The 16,674-nt window shown below is 38.8% G+C and overlaps 1 protein-coding gene across 1 annotated transcript; it reads left to right on the forward strand.

The window, feature by feature from the left end:
• Window positions 1-2,025: 2,025 nt before the first annotated feature.
• LOC107201270 (trace amine-associated receptor 2-like) lies at window positions 2,026-2,975 on the forward strand. Its single transcript, XM_033512923.1, is given in 4 exon segments — window positions 2,026-2,419; window positions 2,422-2,597; window positions 2,674-2,863; window positions 2,866-2,975. Coding segments are annotated over 4 exon segments (870 nt in total).
• Window positions 2,976-16,674: the final 13,699 nt, after the last annotated feature.

A 16,674-nucleotide genomic window follows, 5' to 3' on the forward strand; every position in this document is an offset into this window, starting at 1 on the left:
ACTGGATCCACAAGTAACTTAGACAGTGGGAACTCCACAGCCTGCTCCTAGATGTCTTGACTTCTGGTTTCCCACAGGTATAGGAAAAGTCAATTTCCTTAAACACTGGCTGTTCATAGGGTACAGACTAAAAGCCATCTGTCAGTTAGAGAGGGATCACTGAAAAAGAGTGCATCCCATATCCTTTGGGATATGGATATCCCATATCCTCAGTTACCAACAGGGGAAAACAATTCTTTGAGAAAACTTGAGCTTGTCTTTTGCTGTTGCTTTGGTGAAGCTGGCCCAGTGGAATAAAAGCAGTTAGTAATAAATAATCAAATAACTCTCTTCAATAAACATTTAAGCCCAACATGGAAATAATGAGGAACATTTTTTGTCTACCTTAAGTCACCAAAAGAGTTCCCCTATACATAAGGGTAAATGAATTAATAGAGCAAACAAAAATAATGGTGTTGGGAATACCGACACTTGGCTTTCTTTATCTCCTATTGGTGTAAACCCCTACATTGCATACATGTATTTATCTCAAAATTTACTGGGAATTAAGTATAATGTCATAAAAGAAAAATAAATCCCCATCTTTCATTAATTCAAGCCAGGTTACAGAGGAGATCTGCCTGTTACCCACATTGCAGTTTTACAGGACAATAGCAAGACCGAAACATATCTACTTAAAGAATGTATGGTATTATTAAGAGATTAAGGGAAGACTAGCCCATAAAGCTGGCTGCCCATATCTGTTTTTAATCTTTTGATGCACGATTTCAGTATTTTCTTCATTCTAGGTGATAGGTGATACCAATTGAAAAAAAAGATCAGTGGTCTGAGCTGCTTCCCGTGTTCGTTTTAAGTGGGTTAAACTGCTGTGAAGAAGAGCAGTTTCTGCTTTTCTGCTTTTGCTTCTGCTTCTGTTTCTAAATTTGCTCTTTGTCCAAAACAAATTATCAGGAAAAGAAGAAATGGGTCTGGTTCTCCCCCAGAAAATGAAAGGAATCTTTTCCCCTTGAAACTATTCACTAGTGTATTCATTTATAACTACTGCAGCTGGACCACAATCTATTACGGGAGGTAAACCTCAACATCCTTTTAGTCAGTGGAATTATAATGATAAGAAACAGGTTTATATGTAGGGAAAGAAAAGAATCTTGCTTATCATGCCAATTTTACAACTGATTTCCATCAGATGTGTTCATTGCTGTTACTTTGTGATGCACAGCTGGTGAGTTTAGCAGCATAAATAATTTGGTAAGTGGGTGTTTGGAAACTGATTTGTGACTCTTAAGATGAGCATCAGGGTGAGTAGTTCATTAACTGAAACCTTCAAGAAAGCTGAGGTATACCAGCTCACATAACATTTCTCCCATAGAAAAAATACTGCTATTCTAAGTGACATATAAATTCTATATAATATTTATGGACTGAAGTGACTTGAGGGGTTTCTTTGTCTATGCATGTTTTTCTTCTATCACGTTAAATTTACTATTATTATGACATATACAAAATACAAGAACCATATTTTACAAAATGCTCCATATACAAAATAAAATTTATATTTTAGTATAATTTAGTTAATCTGAGAGATAATTAAGTTTTCAACTTAACTCTTTCAACTGCTTTGTTTTATATATTATTTGAAATTAATTTTAAAATAGCTTCCAGTTACTAAATTTCATGTACCATTTCAGAAGAATAATTGGTTGTAGTTGGTCCCTATTTAAACCAAGAGAAAATTTGCCTCTGAATTACTGTATTTCATTTAGTTATGGAGTCATGCTCTTGACTTACTTTACCTTGTATTCTTATATTAGGATTTGGAATATTTTGGAAACTTAATTGAATTAATTAACTGAATTGAACTAATTTAATTGAAAATTAAATCTGCTGATGGAACTACACTTCCAAAAGAAAAATCTAATAAAGGATTGATTATGCTTTCTCCAAATATCTCAAAGGATTTGGTTGCTCTGGGTTTGAAAAGAGATCCTGTCTTGAGAACTTTAGGTCAGCAAAACAGGAGGGGTAATGTATTTATTCATAACAGCAGTCTTCATTCTCACTGTCTTTGGGAATCTGGCAATAATAATTTCCATCTTGTATTTCAAGCAGCTCCATTCTCCAACCAACTTCCTCATCTTATCCATGGCTGTAACAGATTTTCTGCTGGGCTTTGCTATTATGCCCTACAGCATGGTGAGGTCTGTAGAGAAGTGCTGGGTTTTTGGGATTATATTCTGCAAGGTTCATTACAGTTTTGACTTGATGCTCAGTTCAGCTTCCATCTTCCATCTTTGTTCCATTGCCATGGATGGGTTTTGTGCGGTCTGCCACCCTCTGCATTTCTGCAGCACCATGACTGTAGCAGCCACAAAACAAATCGTGGCTGTGTGCTGGTCAGTGCCTGCTGCCTTTGCTTTCGGTGTGTTTTCTCAGAAGCTTTTGCTTCTGGGATTGAGGGCTATGAGATGCTGATTATATGCTCAGGCTTGTGCCCAATTGTGTTCAACAAACCAGGGGGTGGGGGGGCTTTTTTATTGACAGTCAGTTTATTTGGTCCTGCTTGAATTATGACAGGGATTTTTGTTAAAACTTTTACAGTCCCCTAAACGCACACATCAGAGTAGAGCCAGGCACACAGGCTCTCATAAAAAAAAATAATAAAATAAACATGAGCTTTCTAAGTATAAAGACAGGAAAGCTGTTAAGACTTTGAGTATTTTTATGCTGAGTTTCTTAATATGTTGTTTTCCGTGTTTTTTTGCAGTCCTAATTGATCCATTTTTTAATTTTTCCATTCCTTTACCTCTGTTTGATTCTCTAAACTGGCTTGGGTATCTAAATTCTTTCTGAAATCCATTTATCTATGATTTCTGTATCCATGGTTTCAGAAATCATTTAAATGTATCTTGAAAAGCAAAATATTTAATCCATGTTTTCATACAATAAAAATTTTGTCTGAAGATCTGTCAGAATAATAGATTCCACTGGTGAGAGTAGCTCTAGAAATGAAGAAGAAACAGTGGACTACTGAATATTCATGTTTCAGTATGAGTGCAATAAGAATTTTATGAGTCAGTCCTGCAAAATTCTATCAGTTTCAGAAATTATTTACATACAGCACATAAACTCAGTATTGCACCTAATCTTATGCAGGTAGTCTTTCTTAAGGTTCACTCTTAATAACCCAAAACTAAACGTATCCCAGGCTCATACAGTGAGAAATTTGACACCCTTTTTGTGCATTAGCAGATGTAGAGTCTCCTGCTATTCCCAAGCAAATAGAGTGGGAGTGTAATTTTGGCTTGAAGCTGATCTTTTCCCCTGAAAACAATAGAATCAGGATTTCACCCCTTGTCCTCCTTGTGCTTCATATTTGGGAAGGAGTACTCAGGAATCAGAGCATGGCTTGTATTCATCTCTGTTTGTGTCTGGTCTTTGTTTAGATGTCAGGCTCCAGATGTTATAAAATATGCTTACTGACAGCTCACTACACCTTCACATCAAACTGGAACCTCTAATTTAGCTCCTTGCCATGCTGAGCTCCCTCTGAAGTCAGAAAGAGGCACTGCCAGCATTCACATCAGTTACATGTTTAAAATAAGCCTAACTGAGTTGTCTTTACTGAATGCAGGCACTGCAGTGTTTTTATTGTGAATTGTACCTCTGACTTACCTTTTGCACTACCCATACAGTGTATACTTCACCCTTATTAAAGAGTGACTACCAAAAAGCCATCCACACTTATCCACTTGTTGGTTTATCACATCTGCACTAGCATGCCATGCCAGAGATGGCTGCTTGTTTTGTTTGCTAAAAACTTTTTAATGGATTTGTGATAACATGAAGACCTGCTATTTTGGATATGGAAAATTCCAGTTTCATGCCAACCCTGTAACACTTAAGACAGCAAGGATATGAAAGACCATAGACTTGTCTGAAGTGGTGTGAAAGGCTCTCACCTCTCCCAATAGAAACATAAACCCCACGGTCCTTAAGCTGACACAAGTACATTCTTTGTGCACTGTTGTCACTAGCTGAACAGCCAGACCAGGGAACAGAGCATAGTTGGATGCAATAAAATCTTTAGGCACCTTCAAGGTGGATAATATGGTGTCCCACACTGTTGCTCCATGCATGCCTAGGGAGACCCCTGGATTAAACACAAAGGCAGCTGGAGTGATGCTTAGGGAGAGCAAGAAAACTGAGCAGCAGGTTGATTGCAGCCAGTGACTCAGTTCTGGAAAGCTGGATCTCCAACACAGCCTAGCTCTGACTTTCAGAGCCTGTGCTGTTGACTCAGGTTTTCCTAACCTCATCTTAATCTGGTTTTGCTCCTGCACTGTGTTCCTGGGGACCAGCTCTATGGGGAGGCAGAGGGCAGCCTTTGCATACAACATCTTTCACACAACACCTTAGTGACACAGTGACATCTCTGCCATGGTGACATCTGGGATGTCACCAAGAACTTTCTGGTTCTCCTTTTGGACCTGAGACATGTGAAATTCACACTGTTTGGGGTGTGATACACAGGGCCTGTAGTGTGTCAGCAATGGCAGGGAGAGCTGAGCTCCCTGCAGCAGAGATGGTGTTGCAGACAGTTATTGTCTGCATGCAGCTCAACCTGGCTTCTTCAGAGAAATTTGCATGCCAGTTTTGTCTTTTTGTTAAAACTAGTCTATGATGGGATTTTATTGAAAGTTAACAAATTATATATGGTCCCTGATATCCTCCCACAAGTGAGACCATGAGTCAAATGATGGATCACAAAAAATTATAACACTAGTCTCAGACAACTACAGATCCTTTTTAAGTGTCTTCACAATGTTTGCTGCCAGCAGTATTTTCCACAGTACTCAGCTATTTTGCAGAGTTTAAATCCCTTCTGTTAGGTGCACAAGAATGTGCTACATTAATGTTAGGTGTCTACATCTCAAAATACATATTTAAATATTTCTGAAGGGTCTTCTAAGTATTAAATGTCTAGCTGGTGACACACAGTGCAATTGGAGACATTTAAGTAATGATTAAATTACTTCATTAACATACAGCATAAATAATTTAGAGTCAACCCAGTGCATTACATCTCCTACAGTGACAACTTTTGTCTTAGACAGCACATCTTCAGGGAACAATATTGACCTGTCTGTGAGGTTTCAGTGTGTCATGTCCTTCCGTGTGTTCAATGTGTGCCCTGGATGTTAAATGAGTATCAGCTTTAGTTTTGATAAATGACTTGCAACTTGTCAGTGGGTCTTTAGTAGTTCTTCTGGCCAAGGGCTCTTGCAGATCTGTCAGATGGTGTAATTTGGCTCCTGAGCGACTTTGTGGCATGCCATGCTGTTCTCCCTGCTGTTAAGCTTGATGCTGGTGCTAAACTTGCTGCTAAAAAATACCCCACAGCTTGGTACAAAACCTAGCACATCAGAATAAAAGGGATTTCTTTTTTTTCTGCAGACCACACCTGCTGGTACACAGGAGAACATAAGTGTCTTCATTGTTTTTTTTGTTTTGTTTTGGTGGGCTTTTTTGAGGAGTTGGGGTTTTTTTTCCTGAAAAACATTATTATTCATTAACCTATTTTTCCACATTACACAGTGGACTGCTTTAGCATGAATTCTGGTCTATATCAAATCCAGACAGTGTTCTTATTCCTCAGGAAATCAGCCAGAAGGGTTAGGATGTCTCGATTCCAGCAGGAGTTGACATTGCCCTCAGAGGAAGGACAATTCTGGTTTCAGGAGGAAGTTCAAGCTTCCACATCCAGACAAGGCCCCCAGTCTGAGAGCTTCCATGGTCCTTCTCCTTTTTGGTCCATCCCAGTGTGAACATGCAGGAGAACTAGATGTGGTTAAGACTATCCCACCCAGAAAATCTGCACTCAGCCTCCCTCTTGCACTGCCTCCAACAGCAACATTCAGAGTTCTCTTCAGAAACAGTGATTTTTATTCAAAAAAAATGTTCTATTTTTAGCCTCAAATGATTTGCAGCTCAGGAACTCACAGGTATTTCTGCGGTGCCTGCTTGTGGTCACGATAGTTAAACTCTCTTTTATTCTTTTAATCTTTTCTGTCATAACCTAAACAATGAGGAAGGATTTCCTACCCTCTTGTGGAGTCCACAGGCAAAAGCAGCTTTAACAAAAAACGTCAGCAGCACCTTACATTAAAACAGGGGTGTAAAAAAAAAAAATTAAATTAAATCCTTGAGTTGCAAACACACCATCTGAAAACCTCAAGAAGCAGATTGGTTTACTTTTGAAAGCTCTGTGCTGATTTTTATTTTACACCTTAATACTTAAGGTGTAAGTATTAAGGCAGAGCACTTAACAAATATTTAGCATAAAGTTTCAAAATTAATTCTTCAAGATTCAAATTAAAAATCTTGGTTTGCAGGCATTAATTTTATATTCAAAACTAAAATATGCCAAAGAAGTCAGATAAGTTCAGGTAAATTAGTGCTTAATAGCATCCATTTTTCAGCTACAATGTTTTTAACAAAAAAACCCTTCAACATTTTAATCAGCTTTAGTGAAAATTAGGTAAAGGAAAATTAGGTAAATGAAAGTAACTGTTCCAAGAAATTTCTGACAAAAGGGCATATACAGCTATAGTAGTAATATATTACAGTAATTTCTTTTTCTGTTTAGAGAACCTAGTCAAATTATATTCCTTCCAGATCAGTTGTGCGTCAGCCTTCATGGCTGAAGCAGCAACAGAGCATTGATGAAACATTACAGCTAACACTGACATTAAAAAGGATGTGGAGTTTCTCAAAAGACAGCTGTGAATCTTTTCAGCTGTATATAAACCAAAAACATTCCAGTTTTTCCTGTAAGAAAGGAGGAATGTTTTCACTTTTATTTTTAATTACCCATTTCTATTGAAATGCAGGATGAAGAAAAAAGACTAAAGTTCAGGATTGTGTGCTGAAGGACATCTTTTTTCCTAGAAAACTTTCCCCAACTGATCTTTTTCTTCAATGTGTGAGTAATTTTTTTATCTGGTTTTCTTCATCAGGACTGTGTTGCAATACTTTGTTGAATACCTTGAATTGCCAGATTATGACTTCATCCAGGCTCTGGATCTTACAGCTTGTGTAGTATTGGTTTGACTTTGTTAAGATTCCAGGGCCTAGAAATGCAAAGTGTGGGCTTTGTCTCTCTGCTACATGCATGTACAGGTGTGGAGCCATCCTGTCCAAAATGTTGGGAAATATGTCCGTGAGTGCTTCCATCCATCCATCATCTCCAGAAATCCACTCTCCCAACAAGTTTCTGGTCTGCTCCGTGGTCAACACTGACATTTCCCCAGTGTTGTGCTATGGCCCACATCACAGCCAGCTCCATGAAATCATGAGAGTACCATGGGGCTCCCTCCTACAAGCCCTGCACCTCCTGTGATGCAGTTGTGTGTAGCACCTCACCTTCCTGTTGGATTTCTCTCTCTTAACTCTAATTATACCATCTTTCACCCATTTCCTTAGATCACCAAAAGCACCAGCCCTGTGAAAGAAGTAATTTTCTTAGATAGCTTTTCAATTTTATTCTTGTTCACCATTAGCTTGATTTTCTCAGTGTTAAATATAAGCTGGTTTGTATAGTTTTGGTTTGGCTTTTTTGCTGTTACTGGTCCATTGGTTGGCTTTTTGTTGTTCTTGACCACCTTTCTCCAATAGTTGATATTTTTACTTTCTCAGCACCTAAGGATTTGTGCAATGACACCTTTTGCATGGATTATTTCAGCTCTGCCTGTAGGTCTATAATTTATGCTTTATTATTTGACTAAAAAACACTATGAAAATAAATAGTCATTGCAGTTGCAATATTCAGACTACTATTTTCAGTGTACTCTGCTGCCTTCCTGCCATATTCTTTATAAATCAATTAGAAACTCCTGGAATTCCTTTCAGAAAACTTTGCAAATATTTATACAGACTCCTTTATCTTCTCAGTATTTGCATTTACTGTTACATATAGTAACCTGTAACATGTGAGAGGGCTTAGATACAGCAAGATAATACAATAACCTAAGAAATGTTGTGCTGGATTCTAGGAAATGACCCAGCACACTGAAACGTGTACATGTGATACATTATCCAGATTCTCTGCTGTGTGTAATACCCTCACAAGTTACATGGCCAAGACACTGAACAACCATTATATCCATGAGTCAGTGGAAGCACTCATGCTTAAAGCACAGGAGGTAGTTATTTAGATATCACTGGCTGAAAATTAGCACCCTAGTTACACCAATCTTTCCAAATGAGCTAGGGGATGAGAATGGAGCCAAAACTTTTTCCAGGTGTAACACTCCCATCATCTTTACCTACTCACAGGACTGCAGACATGGTAAACCAGTGTCTGCCTGCTTTTATAAATGTAATTTTTCATTCTGTAGCTGAAAAATATTTTAAATGTGGGTTGATTTATGGTATGATGGTCTACTTTTGGAAAAACTGCCTGCCTTTCCATGTGCTGCATTTCTTTCCTTATGAAAAATAAGTTATCATTTAGGAAGGTTGTTACATTACCTCAGAGAAATTAAAGGTTAGATTTTCAAAAAGGGAATAAAAAAAATATAAATAAAACCCCTATAATATTTGTCAAAGGTTACATGGGCTAAGCTTCAGCTCTGTCTCCCCAGTGGTTACTGCACTGCATCCCTTTCCCACAGACAGGACACCAAAGTGATGGCTATTTCAGCGTGTGAGTACAGAAGGAAGATGACCCTATTTGGTGATGCAAGACATTCTGGTGCATCTGGCTTTTCTAATATTATGGGCTGATCATTTTTTTATCAGCCCATAATAATAGTGATAGTGATTTTTATTTCTCGCTGTGACAATTCAGCAGAAATCAACACGACCAGCAGTGCAACATGGTCCACTCAGGGAGGAAGAAAATGTCATTCTACAGAGTTTGAAAATTATATTTAAAGTCTATGAAGCAACCCAGGACCAGAACATCACCTTTAATTCTGCAGATTCACCACAGGATAAGCAAAGGAGTTATTACAGGCAATTACATTGGCCATTTCTGCTTCCTTTGGTGGAAATTGCAGGCAGCAAGTGGTATCTGCACAGCCAGACCAGTGGTCTGGCTTCAGGTCAGGGCTGCACAGGTGCCTGGAATCAGCAGAATATGAGGGATGGAGGGCTCTGCTTCAACCTGCCTTGCTTTCTCCTACCCCTTGCCCAGGCCAGTTCAGCCACCTCAGCCTTTTTTCTACCATTAAAATATTGCTCAGTGTAAAAAGGCAGCTTTGCATGGGCCGTATCCAGGCGGCTGAAAGCCATTTGGTGCTTCCCACAGGCTGGACTACTTGATGGCTTGCATTTCAGTATAATAATTCTTCATTCATTTGTTCTGCCAGTGCTGTGAAACACAGCACCTCACCCTCCCCTCTCCCTTCCTTTTCTGACAGCTTAAAATAGCCTAAATTTCTAATTTTTCTTTTGAAATATGAATTAACAAGTCCTGTTAACACCTTGTTTGTTTTGGTCAGATTATTCCCAACTGACTCGTGTTTTGCTCACCACAAACAACAGCAAAGGGAATTTGGAACTCTGGAGAAGGGCTGTATTGGTTGAACCTGCACAACTCTTGTGCAGTTCAGTGATTACTTTTAACACCTGTTATTAACTAATTCTTCAGCAGGGAAAAATGAACCCAAAGACTGTCACATTCAACTATTCAACTCTTTTCTATGTGTTTTTTGACATATTTTGTCAATATTTTGCAATTCCTCTACTTCATTAATAATCACTAAAAACCTGTACTTTGGGATCACAATCAGAAAAAGTTTGGACAGAAAAAAAATTATGAAAGTCTTGAATGTGATGAAATATTGGTATTTTTCACTTTATTATAGATTAATATCTGCAAATTTGTCATCGGTGAAAAAAGAGACAAAGAATAACAGGTTCGATAAATTGAAAGAAAAAACATTTTCTTTTGTATTAAAACAATCTTAGAGTGAAGCAAATATATGAACTGTTAATTTCAAAGATAAGAGACAAAGTATCTGGATTTCTTCTTTTTATTGACTTTCTGAACCAAACTATCCTTTTTTTAATCCTTCTCTAATTCTTCAGCTGACTAATTTGGACAAAGATGCTACAGCTGGAGAAGGCAGAGATTTCTCTCCATATTCAGTTTTAACATGGTTTAAGTTGCAATGATTAACTTACAGAGGTACTGCTTTTAAAGCTGATCTATAGGTGTGTCCTACAAGAGCAGCTGAATAGGCAGAAAACAGATCAATATAACTAAAAGCAGGAAAACATAAAAGCAAAAGTTACACAGAAAGAGGATCCAGCAGGTGGAGGAATCTTTTGCAAGTGCTTTAGACTAGAATTTTCCAGCTACAAAGCTTAAGGTCAAATCTTTACATTTTTTTGCAAGAAATATGAAGAGAAATACCATACCCTACGGAGACCCCCTGTCTGGGAGGTGGGGTGTGCTACACTTACCAGGATCTTAAAAGGAGCTGAGGGAGTATTTACTCTACAAACATTCCCACCACTCTGAATTAATGATAAAACACTCAACTTCTTCAGAGAGGGTCACTGCTCACTACTAAGGGAGAGCAAAAGCCAGCACTATGGGCTGTAATAGACATGATGGAAGATTTGAGATATGAATGTTCTAGCTCTCTGTAGGACATTTTAGTAAGCCCATAGCTTTCTCAAGCTGTTATATTCTATTTAAAGATCCCATATTGGCTCTTTTGGTAGCTGTGAGGAAAAAAAATCACAGCAAAGGGGCACAGATGATAGCCCTTTTAGAAAATCAATAATCCTCTGAAATTGTCTTGTTCTATTTTAAGGAATTCAGATTCAGAGCTTGCTTAGAGGTATTTAGATCTTAGAGGTTATGTGCTGCAGTTTCAATAAAAGAAGGTGTTGGCAATGCATGACTTCACTGCAAATTGAACCATATCAGATAGCACACATATCCTATTTTTGGAGGTTTTCCTGTGGATTTCTGGGCTGCACAGCACATTCAACAAAAGTTCAGTTTGAGACTGTAGCCAGCAATTTTGGCTGAAGAAGGAAGGCTGAAGAGAAGGAGCAGAAATGATGGGCATTTTAAAATTTTGTGAAAGTATTCTTAACATTGTAAGTCAATATTTGATAAAAATCTCTTCTTGTTCCAAAGTAGAAAGATGTAAATTATCATTATTCGACCCTTCTCTTGATTGTGAACTGATCTCTTTTTCCATGATCAGGTGAGAAAAGAGGGGAAAAAATACAAACACTAGAAGAAAAAAGAGCTGTAGGAAGCATGCAGCTAACAGCAAGAGACCAGCAGATGCCTGACAACCTGTTGAAAAGTGGTTTTCCACAACATGCAGCAGGGAATTGAATCAGGCCCTACATGTGTAAGAACTAGAAAAAGGAATGGCACAGTAGATATTCTGTAGGACATCAGTGTGATACAGTGATTGCTGTAGCTGCTACATATTTTAATATGTGCAATAATAAAAATGATAAAATTTTACCCTCTGTTTTATCCTATCATTATTTTTTTGAATGTCAAGAACAGTTTCCTTTCCTAGTACAAATTATTTACAACTTTGAGATGATGTAATCTGTTGTGACATCTGTTTATTTCAAATCCTTTTTGGTTTTGTCCATATGGTTAAGATTCTGGTCAGAAAAAAAATATTGGTATTCAAAACATTTGAAATTAGACCAAATATCCAGAGGAAGGAGACAAGAAAAAGGCCTTATATAACATTTTTGGGATTTCCTGAATAGTGATCATAAAATTTTGGTGGTTTTAAACTGTGACTTAAAGGAAGCCTTGTGCTTGGAGTTGGAGTGTAATTCAATCTTTCTTCATTCTCCCAGTGTCCCCCCATTTTGCTAGATTAATATTCACTGTTTCTTGCAATAAAAGCCAAAGCTGCTTCTACTGTTCCTCTGTCTATTCATGCTGTAGCAGAAGGTAAAAACCTATCCCATACTGCACGTAGTTGCAAGTTTTCTATAAGAAGTTTACCAAATCCACAGGATCAGGCTGAAGAATGAAGCACAGAATAGAATTCTTATGAAAGGTCTGGTGCCAAATTACTGCAAAAATACACAGGACATCTGTGGTACACACTCGAAGACCTAGACTATGGGATGAATTTTGAAATTAAGACTCTTAAATTTATAAATAGGCAATTATAATTCTGGTAAGTGTCTGAGTCCTGATTATAGCTCCAGCTGGAACGGCTGTTTAAGTTCCAGCTGTAGTGGTGAGTTGGTATTCTGGAAATATGAATCTCTTGCCAAATGCCACCTGAGAAGCCTACACAGTAGCTGAGAGACAGGTGAGACACATCTGGGCACCTAAAATTGAACTAGATGCTTCTCTGTGGAAGCATCAGGCTTAAGCAAGGCACATAACAGAAGTTTTGACATTCAGCTGTGCAGAAATCTGCAAGCCTCAAACTGAGTCATGTCCTAGGGGCAATGTAGCAACACTGACATTTTTTTTAACTTCGACATCTTTTGCTCTGAACTCACTGGAGCCAAGGCTATAGAGAAAGGGGAGGTTCATAAAGTTGTTAATTGTTTTTTGAGATGTTTTCTATCTGTCCTCAACAGATTACAGAACATATATGACATGAATGGAGTAACTTTTATTTTGTTTTATTTGCAGCATAATCTGCTTTTATAGGTTTCTTCTGTGGAAGTGGATGAGCTTTAGTCTCTCAGTGGGTGACCATCATCTATACTGCGATGTGAGAATTGTACCATAATATCTTGTGATTGTTTCTAGGGTCTCCTTTTCGACTAAACTGCAAGCTGGAATGATGGAGAAAGGGAAAAGCAGAACCCAGAGTACTGATGTGTACAGTAGCAATGCCAGAGCAGGTAAGTGAGGAGGAAATACTGCTAAAATTCTGGGAGCAGCCAAGATTTCCTGGCACGGTATTTTTGAAATATTAAAAAACATTTTCCTCACCTTTATAGCTCTGCCCTGTGTTCCCTTACCTCTGATGTCTGTTTGGTTTACCTAGACAAATTCTGACAGGATCCCTTTGTGTGAGCTTCTTCTTTCATTTTGTGTGTTTCCAGAAAGTAATTAAGGTAATTATGAATTGAAAATGAAGAGGAGGACAAAGATCATGACGAACTGTAAAATAATGAATATTGATTGTTAACAATGACCTCATTTTCCAAATGAAGACCTATTGGATTCTATCAGAGCTAGTTGCTGAACTTGCAGTCCATTGATTCTTTTATTTTTGGTATTTTTTCTTCTGTAGTTTTGTATTTCTATATCTGAACAAAGTAATGCTGTTTCATTTTATGCCTTTTACAAATGTTTATTTTTTCAATATGGTCTGTCTGAAGTTAGAGAAATTACATATTTTCAGGTACTACTTAATTAAACATACGGCTTTGAAATAATAATGTCAGCTTATTTCACTACTGAAGATGAAAGTGTATCATGTCTTTGAAAATTAAGCTGTTAGGCAAAGAAAGATTTAAAAATAAGTTGCTAATGATATTTTTCTCTTTTTTTAGGAAATGTTATCAATATCAGGAATAGATTTCTCTGTTTATTTAAAATATGTGCTACTATGTTAATTATTGCTGCTGGAGAGCAAGTGCCAGCCTAAATAACATGCAAATGGTCAATGCTTTCTTTTTTTTCTTTTTTTTTAATAAGGCAGTTTTACATGTCATTCTGGAGTTTAATTAACCCATAAATTTGTTCAAGCTAGAAGCTATCATCCATCATAATTATGTACAGGACTGGGTATAATAGGAATCTAATCTCATTTCAGGTTCTGGAGTGGATATTTTGATTCAATTAGCAAACAGGGATGACAACGATAATAACAGGAATTCTTGCTGATGGTGGAATGCATCAGTAATAACTGTCTGGAAAGCTCTGCCAGACTCTTTGCCAAAAATACTGAAAACATTACTCTTCCTATGTAAAGGTAGAGGTGCACAAGTGAGATGCGATAGCAGAGAAAGAAATTGGTCCATACGGTAAATTCTGCACTGCTTACGCACTGCTCATGCCTTGGAAAGAGAACACTCATCAGGAGCACGAGGCCAGGGCTGGGCTGCTCCCCTTCATTTCATCATGCATTGTGCCAGCCCAGGGAGCTGCATGGAAATGAGTGCCTCATTTCTGCGTCACTGGTGGCCCTGGGGCTTGTGCCACCCACACTGCTGGGCCTGTGTGTCTGCTCATGAGGGGCCAGGGCAGGAGCAGGAGGTGGGAGGCAGAAATACCTTTTTCAAAATCACACTATGCTGGTGTGGCTTAACTTCCATCTCTGTCAGATGTTCTACACCATACTGGGCATGGATCCCCAAACACAACATCCTTTTATTTCAGTTTTACACACATGACAAGAATATAAATGGCAAACACTTTGACCTTCAGTCAGTAAGTATCCAGAGCATCCTCCATGGTAAGCAGTGACTGTGCATAGCAGGGGCCAAACATTTCCCCTTTTCTTTGCCTAGAGCTTTCCCCATTTAATTTAGTCATTTGAAATCTGATTATGTTTCACAAGAAACAGGAAAGGAAAATGATGATTCTTAACTCAATCAGCAGATAATGCTGGTGTGAGAGCTCTAGAGAGGAGACAATGAAATGCATTTAGAGGCACAAATGCATCAGCATCTCTGATAACACTTAGACATGGCTTCTTTACAATCCCTGTCCAGGCACCATTGCTGGAATAGGAAACTGAAGGAATCTTCCTGTTTTATTTAAAAGGCTGAAATAGGGCATGTTCTCCCAGTCAATGGCTTTTCTGTAGGAGTTAACAAAAATATTCTGAAGGCATACCATGCTCTTAGCAGTTCTGATCAATAAATATGATCAATAGTCTAGTAACTGTACATTCATACTTATTTTATGATTCTATCACAAAGGCTATTTTTATACAGATATTTCATTGAAAAGATTATTTTATAATCCTTTTTTCCCTCTCAGGCTTTTATATTATTCTTCAACTGATTACTTTAAATAATCATATGACCTTGAGATATTTAACAGTAAAAGATGAATGTTTATAAGTGAGCTAACAGCACACGAAGAACAGGATTTTCTTCATAAAGTACACAGCTTCACTAGCAAAGCACTTGGGTACCTTGTTTCTGTAGAATGGGAATGAGCATTGGTCAGTGATGAATGGATCTTACCTCTAAGCCTAAAAAAAAGTACCTGAGTGGTGATCTGCAGTAAAAGTACTCTCACTGATGAAGGGTTACTTTTTTAAGGGAAAATACATTTTTGAAATCATATAGTAAAAGATGGACTGTTTTCTGGAGGAAAACCGACAGTGATATCTCTGAAGTTTTATAAAGCAGGAGTAACTAAGTAAATTGATGGAGTTTATATGACAGAGATAATAATTAAGGCAGGCCCTTCATTTAGAGTGTGGAAACTACTTTCATTAGTGCACCATCTAGTGGGATCATGGGGAAAACACCCACACGTAGCGATGCTAAAATCATCACTAATAAAAATAGCCTAGAAAGAATAGATTGACTGTGTATACAGCATTTCTGCAGCAAAAAGCCATATCAGAATGGCTTTTATCCTTAGTAATTTCAATTCATGAAAGTGAGAAAATGACACTTCCAACCATCAATTAACATGAGAACTCTATGTAGGCATACAAGTCTCGGAGACTATGCTGTCTCTCCTTTCAACATGCTTTGAGACCCAGCAAGAATCACCCATGTAAGGTTAAGAGTAGTGTTGCCTATTTCAGGCCTTTAACTTAACACTCCACTGTGTTTGCAGCTTACTAGACTTCTCTGTTATTATTGGGTTAGGATGCCTAGTGGGTTTTCCACTGCTTCAGCTATTTCTAAGTCTTAGCAACGACCAAGATCTATGATGAAGCAGAATTAAACTCGTGCTTCCCAGTTTCTGCAGCTCTTCCCCAGGCGAGGCTGGGCAGTGCGGAGGAGGCGGCATTCCCAGCAATCGGGTGCTCCGGGCTGTTTGCTCCGTGCTATTTAATGCGCACGGGGGTATCCTGCAAACGAAGCTGCTCAGCCCTGGGGCTCCGGGGACGGTTTGGCCCTGTCATTGTCCCTCTGAAGAAGTGGGGAGGATGTAGAAATTCCTCAAATGCTGTGCATGTGGCCTAGAAGCTCACCTGTCACTTCCCAGGGGGCTGGGCCAGGAGAAGCCCTGGCGCTGTGGCTACAGCATCCCCCTTGTCCTCCCGAGCCCGGTACTGGCAGCTGCGGGAATGCATCCTTCGTTTTTCCTGCTCCCGGCATCGCTTGTCCCCTCTCCCAGCTGTCTATTGTGTACCTCAGCATTCAAATGCACCTTCAAAGAGATCTACTACGATTTCCCACTCGCTCTCTTTGAATTGTCCATTCCCCTTTAGAGAAGAAATGACCCAAGCTAAAGGCGAGGCTGCCAAAACAGGCTACTAACATAGTAACATCGTATTTTTTCACTGCGATACCGTATCCTTGCCCATGTTTTCCCCTTGCTTCCTGATACAAAAGCATCCTTTTCCTAAATTATCCTCTCCCCACCCTTCAGCCTATATTTTTCCATTCGCATAGGGCTGCGGCTGCCGGTGTTGCCCCGTTCCCCTCGGCAGCCGGTCAGCAGCAGGGTTCATCCCGCAGGCCCGGGCGGAGCCGCGCCTCCCCCGTCACGGCGGGGCGGGCAGGAGC

The sequence above is a fragment of the Parus major genome, chromosome 3 (genome assembly GCF_001522545.3).
Source record: "Parus major isolate Abel chromosome 3, Parus_major1.1, whole genome shotgun sequence".
NCBI classification, from domain to species: domain Eukaryota; kingdom Metazoa; phylum Chordata; class Aves; order Passeriformes; family Paridae; genus Parus; species Parus major.